The 12,698-nt window shown below is 39.5% G+C and overlaps 1 protein-coding gene across 7 annotated transcripts in view; it reads left to right on the forward strand.

Annotated features, from left to right (window-relative positions):
* The window catches only part of WAC (WW domain containing adaptor with coiled-coil), a 93,638-nt gene that overhangs the window by 73,766 nt on the left and 7,174 nt on the right, over window positions 1-12,698 (forward strand). For all 7 annotated transcript variants that reach the window (XM_070428594.1, XM_070428593.1, XM_070428585.1 and 4 more), the window contains 4 exons: window positions 843-1,085; window positions 3,433-3,555; window positions 4,936-5,084; window positions 11,102-11,223. In XM_070428594.1, coding sequence (XP_070284695.1) covers window positions 843-1,085; window positions 3,433-3,555; window positions 4,936-5,084; window positions 11,102-11,223 — 637 coding nt within the window. The remainder of the gene's footprint in view (window positions 1-842; window positions 1,086-3,432; window positions 3,556-4,935; window positions 5,085-11,101; window positions 11,224-12,698) is intronic.

Raw genomic sequence — 12,698 nt, forward strand, 5'->3', positions numbered from 1 at the left:
AAAGTTATTCAAGTTTCTTCTGTGAAATGTTATTTCGTGTCTTTTGTTTGATTTTATATTGTGTACTTTGTCCTTTTTGATCTATAGTAGTCCCTTAAAATATTTTGGTTACTAATACTTTTGATGTAATTTTTTTTGCTTTTTGTAAATTTCTGCATCCTGTTGTCAGCTATATTTCCCTGTATTTTCTCTACTAGTTTTAAATATTTAAATATACATGCAGAAGTTTAAATTAACCTTAATTTGGTTTTGTTTTAAATGTAAGTTTTTATATCTGGCAAGACGGGCCACAAGTTTTGTTCTTTATCATAACCTTAGCCCATTCTGGGGTTGCTCACCATGGTACCTGTCCTGATTTGTATTAAGACCATTGTTATATTTAGGTAGGTTGTTATTTTGGTCATAGATATTTTCACCTTTAATTATTTTATCAGACATATAACATTAAGTCCTGGAGAATTGTATTGTCCTTTTATCCTAATGGAAGCTTCCATGAATGTGTAGTTAATACACAAAAGTGTTTGGGACAGCATTACTAATAAACAATGTGGTACTTTTAGACTCAGACATGGGTATGCTTGAATCATTACTTTACCAGGTTTTGTGACTTCAAGCAAGTTATATAATCTTTCAGTTTTTTCACCAATGAAACCAGGACATAAAAATGCCTACCTCATTATTCTAGTCAATCATGTTTACTGAGCCTTTTCTATGTGCTAACTTGTAAAGATTAAATGACATTACTTGGGTTGGATGCCTGGCACATGGAAGTTATTTGATATCGGTTCCAGTTTCCTCTATTCAAGTAATTCTTTCAGCCTTATTATCTCCTGTTTATTTAGAATCTACATCAGGAGACAAATCTGTATCACATTCTTGCACAACTCCTTCCACATCATCTTCTGGACTGAATCCCACATCTGCACCTCCAACATCTGCTTCAGCAATCCCTGTTTCTCCTGTTCCACAGTCACCAATACCTCCATTACTTCAGGATCCAAATCTTCTTAGACAGTTGCTTCCTGCTTTGCAAGCTACACTGCAACTTAATAATTCTAATGTGGACATATCGAAAATAAATGAAGGTAAATTTTCATGCTAATGATTTTTAAAAATGTACTTGCATTGTGTAAAATTATATCATTAGTAAAATTCCCATTTTAGGAATGGTCTTTATTTCATTTTGAATTCACATTTGCACTTTGTTATTTGAAATTTTTATCTGCCATAGTTTAATGCTTTTGGTATTGTAATTGAGTTAGCTATTGGATTTTCTGTGTATTTTTCAATATTTACCTACCATATACCTAGTAGTTCCCAGACATAAGTTGTTCTGTCTTCTTAACGTATATGGCAATTTTTTTTTTTTTTTTAAGAAAAAAACAAACTAAAGAGCACATGCTAAAATTATATTAAAACTAGAGGCCTGGTGCACGAATTTGTGCACCAGTGGTTCACTCAGCCTGGCCTGCGGGATGGGGCCAAAACCGGCTCTCTGTCATCCCTTGAGGGGTCCCGGATTGTGAGAGGGCACTGGCCAGGCAGAGGGACCCCACTGGTGCACGATGAGGGCCAGGGAGGGATGTGGGAGGTTAGCCAGGTGAGGAGGGACCACGGGAGGGTTCCAGGGCATGTCTGGCCCTTCTCACTCAGTCCCAATCAGCCGGTCAACTGTCTGCCCCTTGGTGGTCAGTGTACATCATAGCGAGTGGTTGAGCAGCCTTAGCAAATCATTAGCAATTACATTTGATTGGTTGAACAGACGACCAGACACTTAGCATATCAGGCTTTTATTATATAGGATACTTAATTACTTAGTTTATTTAAAAAAAAAACACAAACCACCTCTATATTCTATATAATAAAAGGCTAATATGCAAATCGACCGAACAGCAGAACAACCAGTTGCTATGACACGCACTGACCACCAGGAGGCAGGCTCTCAATGCAGGAGCTGCCCCCTGGTGATGAGTGCTCTCCCACAGCGGGAGCTGCTCAGCCAGAAGCCGGGCTCACTGCTGGAGAGCACAGCTGCAGTGGTGGGAGCCTCTCCCGCCTCTGCGGCAGCATTTAGGATGTCCGACTGTTGGCTTAGGCCTGCTTCCCGCTGGGAGCGGGCCTAAACCATCATTTGGACATCCCCCGAGGGCTCCTGGACTGCGAGAGGGTGCAGGCTAGGCTGAGAGCCCCCCACCCCCACTCCCACCCCACCCCCCAAGTGCATGAATTTCATGTACTGGGCCTCTATTGGGTAAATAATTACTTGGAATGTTTAATATGCTAATTACTTAAAAGGTAAGAATCCTTACAGTACTTGAACAAATTTTGTAAAGGGAGGTAATGAATAACATTTTGCTCTTTTTCCTAGTTCATTTTATTAATTCCAACTTTGCTTTTCAGTATGCTAAAGTTTTTAGGCAGTGATCTCAAAGAAGTCTGAATAAAAGTATATGTACTTTTAATTTGTAAACCAATTCAGATTCAAACATTAAGTACTTAAGAGCATTGCAGAATTTTATATTTCTGTACATTTTGACATAAAATATTTTACAGTAATGTTAAATGGTTAAATTTTTTCTGTATCTTAAAAATGGAGCTATCTCAGGATAGTTGTTGATTAATGTTCTTATTGCCCTCAACTTTTCTGTATTTTCATTTTATTCTCTTAAGGTAACCATGCCATTCTCTTGTTTGATAGGTGACATTTTTAGTAGGCAAAGTGGGGCTTTTTAAACAGTTTGAAGAAATTATGGCATTGAGAATGTCGATAATGAAAGCTCTTATACTTGGGAAAACGTGGCTTTCCTAAGTGCCCAGGTGTTTTGTTTTGTTTTTAATCCTCACCAAAGGATATTTTTCCATTGATTTTTAGGGCCCCCTGATCACCCCACTGGTTGCCCCACAGATCGGCCTTGATCACTGGTCAGGCTTAGGGACCTTACCCATGCACGAATTTCGTGCACCAGGCCTCTAGTCCTTTTAATATTCACTTCTAAAAGATTGTTGGAGTAGGTATTGATGTAGGGTTTTAGTGGTCAAGTTTGTATGAAAAAGCAATTTTAGTAAATAGTTAACATTTATCCAGTTAATTCTAAGTAACATACTCATACTTTACCTATATGTGGATACTGTTGTAGTGTGATTCCAGTGAATACTCATTTTACTGTTTTTTAAAAAGTGTCATAGAAGAATTTTCTTGAACTGAATATCTGAATTTTAATGTGAAGGAAACTACTCTTCCTTTATTATAGACTGATTAAATTTCTTGTCCTCTGCCTCAGATCATTTCATATCTCCTATATAATAGGCTTTTATTTTGAGAGTTCTAATTTGAAACATTTCAGTTTTTTCTGGGTTCTTTAATTTTCAAGTTGTTACTATTGCTGCCTTTGCCTCTGTTTTATTTGAATTTACGACACAATATGTTTTTAGTTCTTACAGCAGCTGTGACACAAGCATCGTTGCAGTCTATAATTCATAAGTTTCTTACTGCTGGACCATCAGCTTTCAATATAACTTCTCTGATTTCTCAAGCTGCTCAGCTCTCTACACAAGGTATTCATATTCTTAGATATCTTTAGCATTGTATCTTCACTTGGGATTATTAGCGTGTTAATGTTTTAGTCTGAGCTGATTTGCTACAATAAATGGTTTTACTTTATACTTGATTTTTTTCCCATCACTGTACTGTAGAGTAGTATTTTTATTTACTCTTTCTTTTAGATGAAGCAAGATTTAACATCTTATAATAATTGCTATCAAATCTATGAAATAGTATATATTTCATGCTGAATTTATGTTTCTGATGAGATATTTTTATTCCAAAGCTGAAAGTAAATTATGATATGCCCTCAATTTTTGTGAAATGTTGAGTGTATCTTAAGAGTTGAAGTTTAGTTCAGGTTCCTGTTAGATGGTTTCTGCTATGGATACAGAAATGCTCAAGTGCTGCCTTTAAGTAGCTATCCCTCTTCCCCATGAAGTTTTTTTTTTTTTTAATCCTTACCCAAGGATATTTTTCCATTGATTTTTAGAGAGAGTGGAAGAGAAAGGGAAAGACAGAAACATCAATGTGAGGAACACATTGATTGGTTGCCTCCTCCACACGCCCTGACCAGGGAGAAGCCTGCAACTGAAGTACGTGCTCTAGACTGGATTTGAACCCGGGACCTTTTGGTCCTCAGGCCGATGCTCTATCCACTGAGCCAAACCGGCTAGGGCCTTCATGAAGTTTTTTAATGGAAAGAGATAAATACAGGAATAAAAGAGAAATAAAAGGGTCACTTTGACTTCTCCCCCATCCCAAATTCAAAAAGCTAGTAAATTGAGCAGGAATAACTGGTCTAAAATTGAAGTATAATAGTGGAAAGACTTTTGACAACCCTCTAGTTCAGGGGTCCTCAAACTACGGCCCACGGGCCACATGCAAATACAAATATTGTATTTGTTCCCGTTTTGTTTTTTTACTTCAAAATAAGATATGTGCAGTGTGATAGGAATTTGTTCATAGTTTTTTTTTAAACTATAGTCCGGCCCTCCAACGGTCTGAGGGACAGTGAACTGCCCCCTGTTTAAAAAGTTTGAGGACCCCTGCTCTAGTTAGCCTCGTGAGGCAGGGGACTAAGGGAAGAATAGAGCCTAAATGTAGAAGAAGAAATAAGAATGGTGAGGAGGCCTTCCATGTGAGAATAGGTCCAGCCTTACCTTCTTTCTCTAGCCTTAGATAGAGAGGGCAACACTGGGTGTGTGCTTAATCTGTAACACACAGCTCATTTAGTCAATGTGGCCCAGTGAGTATCTCACATTCTGACTTTTTTAGATGAGTGTTTTCTGGGGGGAGTTGGGGGAGGTAGGAGGGGCTGGTAGAGAGGTGCAAAGTTCTCCTCCAAACATGTTTTTTATTTATTTGAACTTAACTGCTTCATTCTTTTGCAGCCCAGCCATCTAATCAGTCTCCAATGTCCTTAACGTCTGATGCATCATCCCCAAGATCCTATGTGTCTCCAAGAATAAGCACACCTCAAACTAACACAGTCCCTATCAAACCTTTGATTAGTACTCCTCCTGTTTCATCGCAACCAAAGGTATGTCGCCTTTGAGGGAAATTTAGAAAAGAAACTTTTGGAAAAACAAGTTTAATAATGTTTTAGAATCTATATTATAGAAAAAGCACTGGGAGAATGAAGTGGAGTGAATGACAGGTAAGTACAAATAGATGCAGGTTAGAATCTCTCAGTTAATTAAAGGATGGAGAAGGAAATTGCATCTGTGCTACTTTTATGCACTGATACTTCTCTTTATTGGTTTTGGGATTTGTGACATGGAGGGCAGGATAAGAAGGGTATACTAAGAATTGACTCTTAATATTTGTAGAATTTTCAAAATCTAAAAGATATGAGAAAACATGTTTTCCATGTCTTTTCCCCCATACTTTTATTCCAGACATGAGTCAGTTTCTGTGCTAAGAGCTTTGTATGTATTATATTTAACTTTCACATCATGAGAATCGAATATTTGCCGCAATTAAAAGAAGAAAATGTAAGCCTTTGGTTAAATCTAGTTTTTGTTGTACAGTCATAATTTGACACCTAGGTCTTTTCTGAATACTGAAGACATTTTACTAAGCTATACTGCCTGTGTTGATCCAGGCAAAATCGTACATGGGTGGATCTTTGGAGCAGTTAAAAATTGCTGGTCTGTTCTTATTGGACTATGAACAGGACTCTACAATGCTGCAGTCAAATATTGTACTATATCACCTTGCCCACAAATTCATAAGCAAATCCCAGTCACAGTAATGCTTTGCTTTGTAGCATACCACCAGGAAAACAGTGAGAGAGCTGGAAGTCTATATATATAAGTTGTGACTTTTTTTACTTTTAATGTAGGAGAAAATTATTTTTAGTTGTTGTAAAAACAATGGGCTGTTTAAAATTTCATGCCAAAGAATTCTTTGTTCAAATAAAATCATAAGGAAAGCCTAAACATAAAAGTGCATTGAAACATATCAATTTCAAGAAATTGATAGTACGCCAGATTTTAGGTCTTTCCTTAATGCTTAAAACTTATCCCAGGATGGTATCTAAGAGTACAATTAATGATGACTAAAACAGTCAATTGTCAAAATTAGCATTTCAAATCCCTTATATCAGTTTTTTACATTCAAAAACTTTTTCAACTTGTTTTTAAAAATAAATGGACATTCAGTGTTGCATAGTCTTATGAAAATATATCCTATACTAGAGGCCCGGTGCACAAAAATTTGTGCACTCGGGGGGTCCCTCAGTCTGGCCTGTGCCCTCTCGCAGTCTGAGACCCCTCAGGGGATGTCCATTTGCCAGCGGTGACCAGGCCTAAGCTCCAGTCAGATACCTTAGCGCTGCTGAGGAGGCGGGAGAGGCTCCCGCCATCACTGCTGTGCCGGCAGCCGTCAGCTTGGCTTATGGCTGAGCAGAGCTTCCCCTGTGGGAGCGCACTGACCACCAGGGGACAGCTCCTGCATTGAGCGTCTGCCCCCTGGTGGTCAGTGTGTGTCATAGTGACCAGTCATTCCCAGTCGTTCTGCTGTTGGGGTCAATTTGCATATTACCCTTTGATTATATGCCTGGTGCATGTGTGGGGGCTGGCTGGTTTGCCCTAAAGGGTGTCCCAGATCAGGGTGGGAGTCCAGCTGGGGTGCCTGGCCAGCCTGGGTGAGGGGCTGATGGCTGTTTGCAGGCTGGCCATGGCCCCCAGCCACCCAACATCCCAGTGGAGGCTGGCTGGAAGCAGATATCTGGGATTTATTTATCTTCTAGAATTGAAACGTTGTTTTCTTGAGCAGAGGCCACAGCCAGCCAGGGCAGGCAGGAAGCTTGGCTTCCTCCATTGCCGGGGCAACCAAGCCTCCTGCTTGCTCCAGCTCCGTGGCTGCTGGCCACCATCTTGGTTGGGTTAATTTGTATATAGTCGCTCTGATCGGCTGGTGGGTGTGGCTTGGGGCATAGTGAAGTTACGGTCAATTTGCATGTTTCTCTTTTATTAGATTAGATGACAAAGCGGTAATATGCAAATTGACCATCACTCCAACACACGATGGCCGCCCACATCTGGACACAAGGTGGCCTGCAGGGGAGGGCAGTTGTGGGTGATCAGGCCTGCAGGAAAGGGTAGTTGGGAGGTACCAGGCCTGCAAGGAGGGCAGTTGGGGGCAACCAGGCCTGCAGGAAAGGACAGTTAGGGGTGACCAGGCTGGCATGGGAGGGCATTTAGGGGCAGTCGGGTCAGTAGGGGAGGGCAGTTAGGCATTGATCAAGTTGGCAGGGGAGTGGTTAGTGGGTGATCAGGCTGTCAGGCAGAAGCAGTTAGGAGCATTCAGGCAGGTAGGCAGGTAAGCAGGTGGGAACCAGCAGACCTGCCTTGTGAACGGGATGTCCAAGATTGGAGTGGGTGCAGGCTGAGCTGAGGGACACCCCCCCATGCACGAATTTCATGCACAAGGCCGTGTGTGTGTGTGTGTGTGTGTGTGTGTGTGTGTGTGTGTGTGTATGCCTAATATGATAAGTTTTTGTTTGACCAGTTGCTATGATGCATACTGACCACCAGGGGGCAGACGCTCCAACCAGTAGTTTAGCTTGTTGTTGGGTTCTAGCTGATTGGGACTGGCCAAGAAGGGCCAGGCATGCCCTGGAGCCTTCCTGCGGTCCCTCCCTGGCCCTGATCGTGCACCGGTGGGGTCCCTTGGTCTGGCCTGTGCCCTCTTGCAATCCGGGACCCCTTGGGCAATGTCAGAGAGCCTGTTTTGGCCCAATGCCCACAGGCCAGGCAAACCTATGACACATGTGTCAGAGGTGACACACAAACTCATTTTTCTGGTTGATTTTTCTTTGTTAAATGGCATTTAAATATATAAAATAAATATCAAAAATGTAAATCTTTGTTTTACTATGGTTGCAAGTATCAAAAAATTTCTATATGTGACACGGCACCAGAGTTAAGTTAGGGTTTTTCAAAATGCTGACATGCCGAGCTCAAAAGGTTCGCCATCACCCACCTAGACTCTATGGTATTGCCTCTTGCTCTATAGGGGAGGACAAATAATTGTCCCAATACTCATGGCTTCTTGAGTTAGATGTCCTATAATAAAAAACATATTAATGTCCTAACTGGTTTGGCTCAGTGGATAGAGCGTCAGCCTGCGGACTGAAAGGTCCCAGGTTTGATTCTGGTCAAGGGCATGTACCTTGGTTGCGGGCACATCCCCAAGTGGGAGGTGTGCAGGAGGCAGCTGATCGATGTTTCTGACTTTTCGTCCCTCTCCTTTCCTCTCTGCAAAAAAATCAATAAAATATATTTTAAAAGCACACACACACAAAAAATAGATTAATAAGAGAAAAACAAACAAAAGTTGAACAACATGTATACTTCCTATATACCTGGGAAAGACCAGGAAAACTGAGTAACTTGCCAAAATGTCAGAAGCCACCACCTTAAATACCATCTTCAGCTGAAGATTAAAAAAAGATGTTGGGCGTAAGGGGAGTGGGTTATGGGGTGTTACCAAAAAAAGCACAGTAAAAGGGTAAGTTTGTTACGCAGATCTAAGTTCTTTTGCATTGATATGCATTTCTGTGCATATGGTCATCCCCCTCTTCTTGGTACACTGAGGCAGACATCCTTGCAAATATAAATGCCTTTTACAAAGGGTAACTTCTACTTGGTTTTCAGAGCTTCTCTCATGTCTTCTGTTTGTTAAAATTAATTAGCCTAAAGTAAGCCTCATTCCAGATAGACATATTTTAAGGCGACAAATTCTGATCCTCTATAGCTCTTAGGCTACAAAACCTGTACAACATATTACTGTACTTAATTCTCTAGGCCAGTGGTTCTCAACCTTCCTAATGCCGCGACCCTTTAATACAGTTCCTCATGTTGTGGTGACCCCCAATTTCATTGTTTCAAATTGAACATAATTAAAGCATAGTGATTAATCACAAAAACAATATGTAATTATATATATGTCTTAGATGACCCCTGTGAAAGGGTTGTTTGACCCCTTCGGGACCCAGAGGTTGAGAACCGCTGCTCTAGGCAGTTGTACTCTTCATAAATATTTACATACTGTGTTATGCTATGATGTTAAGATGGCCACTGAGGAGCTGAGATGTCACTTAGGCATTAGGAATTTTTCAGATCTATTATTATCTTATGGGACTTCTGTAGTATATGCACCTTCCTTGACCAAAAGGTTATGCAAAGCATATGACTGTAAATCAGAAGAGGTATGTAGTGGTTCTCAACCTTCCTAATGCTGCGACCCTTTAATACAGTTCCTCATGTTGTGGTGACCTCCAACCATAAAATTATTTTCGTTGCTACTTCATAACTGTAATTTTGCTACTGTTATGAATCTTAATGTAAATGTTTGATATGTAGGATGTATTTTCAGGGGTCGCGACCCACAGGTTGAGAACCGCAGTGTCTTGAAAAGAAAACTGGGCTCAAAATCAGGAGAACTCGTTTCTTATGCTGGTATACTAGGAAAGTAATTTTATGACCATTTTATTGTATAAAGAAATTAGATTTAGGTCTCAAACCTTGACTCTCTTCTAACTATGACCTTTGGAAACTCATTCTATGATTTTTAACCTCTAGATTTTGTGGTATTTAAGATTATTACCTAGATTTGGAGGGTTGTGTGAATTTGGGGGCCTAAATGACAGTACTTTACACAACTAAGTAGTTAAGTCTCCCCTCCATTATCTACAGTCAGATGCTGTTCAAAATATTAAATGGAGCCTTGGTAGTTCAGTTGGTTAGAGTGTCGTCCTGACATGCCAAGGTTGTAGTTTTGATCCCTGGTCAGGGCACATACAAGAACCAACCAATGAGTATAAATAAGTGGAACAACAAATCAATGTTTCCCTCCCTTCTCCTCTCCCTCCTTCCTTTTCTCCCTTCTTTTCTCTCACCACTCCTTTCTTCTCTCTCTAAAATAAATAAAAAATAAAAACAAAAATATTAGATGGAAAATTCCAGGAATAAACATTTCATAAGTTAAATTGCATCCCATTCTGAGTGCCCTAAAGAAATCTTTCTTTATTCCACTTCATCCCACCCTGAACTTAAATCATCCCTTTGTCCAGTATATCCATGCTGTATAAATTACCTGGCCATTTAGTCACTTAGTAGCCATCTCAATTATCAGAGAGAGAGTACATTCACATAACTTTTATTACAGTATATTATTATAATTATTCTATTATTAGTTATTGTTGTTTATCTCTTACCATGCCTAATTTATAAATTAAACTTTATCATAGATATGTACATATAGGAAAAAGCAGTATAAACAGTACTAACTCCTTGCTTAACACAGTCAGTTGGTTCTGTAACTTTATGCAAAGCAACATTTAATGAAATCACTTTTACCGTAGGCTAATTGATATAAAACAAGAGTTAAATTTCTGTCAACTTTATAATGAAATGATATTGAACAAAGTGACATTATGTGAGGACCTGCTATATATAGGATTTGATACTATCTGTGGTTTTCAGGCCTCCATTGGGGTGGTCTTGGATCATATCCCCTGAAGATAGGTAGGAGGACTATTATCTATATATACTAGAGGCCCGGTGCATGAAATTCTTGCACTGGGGTGGGGGGGTGTCCCTCAGCTCAGCCTGCACCCTCTCCAATCTGGGACCCCTTGGGGGATGTCCAACTGCCAGCGGATGTTTAAACTGGCAGTCAGACATCCCTCTCACAATCTGGGACTGCTGGCTCCCAACCGCTTGCCTGCCAGCCTGATCACCCCCTAACCACTCCCCTGCCGGCCTGATCTCACCCCCAACTGCCCTCCCCTGCCATCCATCTTGTGACCACATGGGGGTGGCCATCTTGTGTGAGGGTGTGACAGTCAATTTGCATATTATCGCTTTATTATATAGGATCACTAATGTCAGTCTTATTATGAAACAATATACGACAACTCTTGTTATCTTAAAAATCACTGAAGAATGAATGTAACTGGGAAGTTTTATTGATAGAACTTTTGCTTTGATTTCATTTCCATGCTATTTGCCATTGTGATAGAAGTCTCACCAGATTCTGACATTTCAGGTTACTACTCCTGTCGTTAAGCAAGGACCAGTTTCACAATCGGCCACACAGCAGCAGCCTGTAGCTGCTGACAAACCACAAGGTCATGAACCTGTTTCCCCTCGAAGTCTTCAGCGCTCAAAGTGAGTTGATGTTATGTGTTGAGACAACATTATGTTTTCCTTAATATGGCATTCTGCATTGTTCAAATATTATAAATATGTATATATGATAGAATTTGATCTTGGAAGAATCCATGGATAGCCTAACTTCCTTTTATGTATTACCAAATTTACAAAGGCAATCTGTAACAATTAGATTGTTGTGTAGTAAAGCCTGGATTATTTTGAGAAAGGTGACTCTTTTCTTTAGGATTTCACTTAGTAGAATACGATGGGAGGTACAATTAATACATGTACAAAGAGGCACATGGTTATATAATACTTTATTTGTTGGAAATGAGACATCATTTTTAACCTCCTCATAGCAGTTTTAGATTTGAGTGTATTGATGAAGCCAAAAATCTCACATCTAAAACTTGGGCCAGTGTTGCCAATGGTGTGTGTTAGTCAAGCTTTCCTCTTAGCTTCAACTGCTCTTATAAGGATTACTTGTCATATAGAGCTGTAGCGTGTTGTCACTTTCCTTTGTTAAATGAACAGATACAACTTTAAATGATTTTCATTTGATTGATTTTCCTGTTTTTATTTCTTGCTATGAGGTGGCAAAATAATTCAACTGTTGTTTTTATTGTTGTTTTCTAAACAAGCATTTAAGAACTTAACACATCCCAATGAGAGTTATCCCCTTCAAAATAATCACCTTGGGAAGCTGTCTACTTACTCCAGCAGTGTTGCTATTGCGCAGAACATTTTGGGGAAATTCTTCTTTTAAATTGTCTTTAGAGGCTGCAGTATTATTTTAAGTATCCGCAGTGATGGAAACTCTTCATCCTTTGGGAGATTTAGTTTTTGGAAATAACTGAAATTCATTCAGAGCCAAGTCTGGTGAAGCAGGTAGGAAATAACCAACTTGGGTGACTAAATTTTTTATTCTCACCACCATAACCCTAAAACCTAGCCTAAACCACACAGTTTTAAATAAAGATAACCAATCTCAGAGTGTTACTTTTTTTGGTCTTATTTTGCCACTAAACTCAATTCATTGCTAGCCAATAAAATGCCTGTATTTTGCTTCTCATTATTTCACCCTCTGATTCAATACTCTGTTCTGATGTTAATCAAGAGCAATATATGTTTTCCTCTCCTTATCTACATGTATTTAAGATATAATATTCAGATGTGCATTGTATCTACAATTGTTAAAATGTGACCATGTAGCCATGGCCGGGTTGCTCAGGGGTTAGAGTGTTGGCCCTCCTTTCCATTCTCTAAAAATTAATGGAAAAAATATCCTTGGGTGAGGATTAATAAAACAAGCAAACAAAAAAAAAGTGTGACCATTTCTTAGTGACATTCTTATTAGTCTTTATAGTATACAAAGTCATCAGGTTCTGCTGTCAAATTTGGAGAATACTGTTATTTTAAGTTTGACTCTGACATTATTTTTAAAGGGGCTTTTTTCTGCAAAAGTATATTGAGGAATATATGATATAAAT

Source organism: Myotis yumanensis, unplaced genomic scaffold (assembly GCF_028538775.1).
Source record: "Myotis yumanensis isolate MYYU_CA2020_CCGP unplaced genomic scaffold, mMyoYum1.0.hap1 SCAF_1, whole genome shotgun sequence".
NCBI classification, from domain to species: domain Eukaryota; kingdom Metazoa; phylum Chordata; class Mammalia; order Chiroptera; family Vespertilionidae; genus Myotis; species Myotis yumanensis.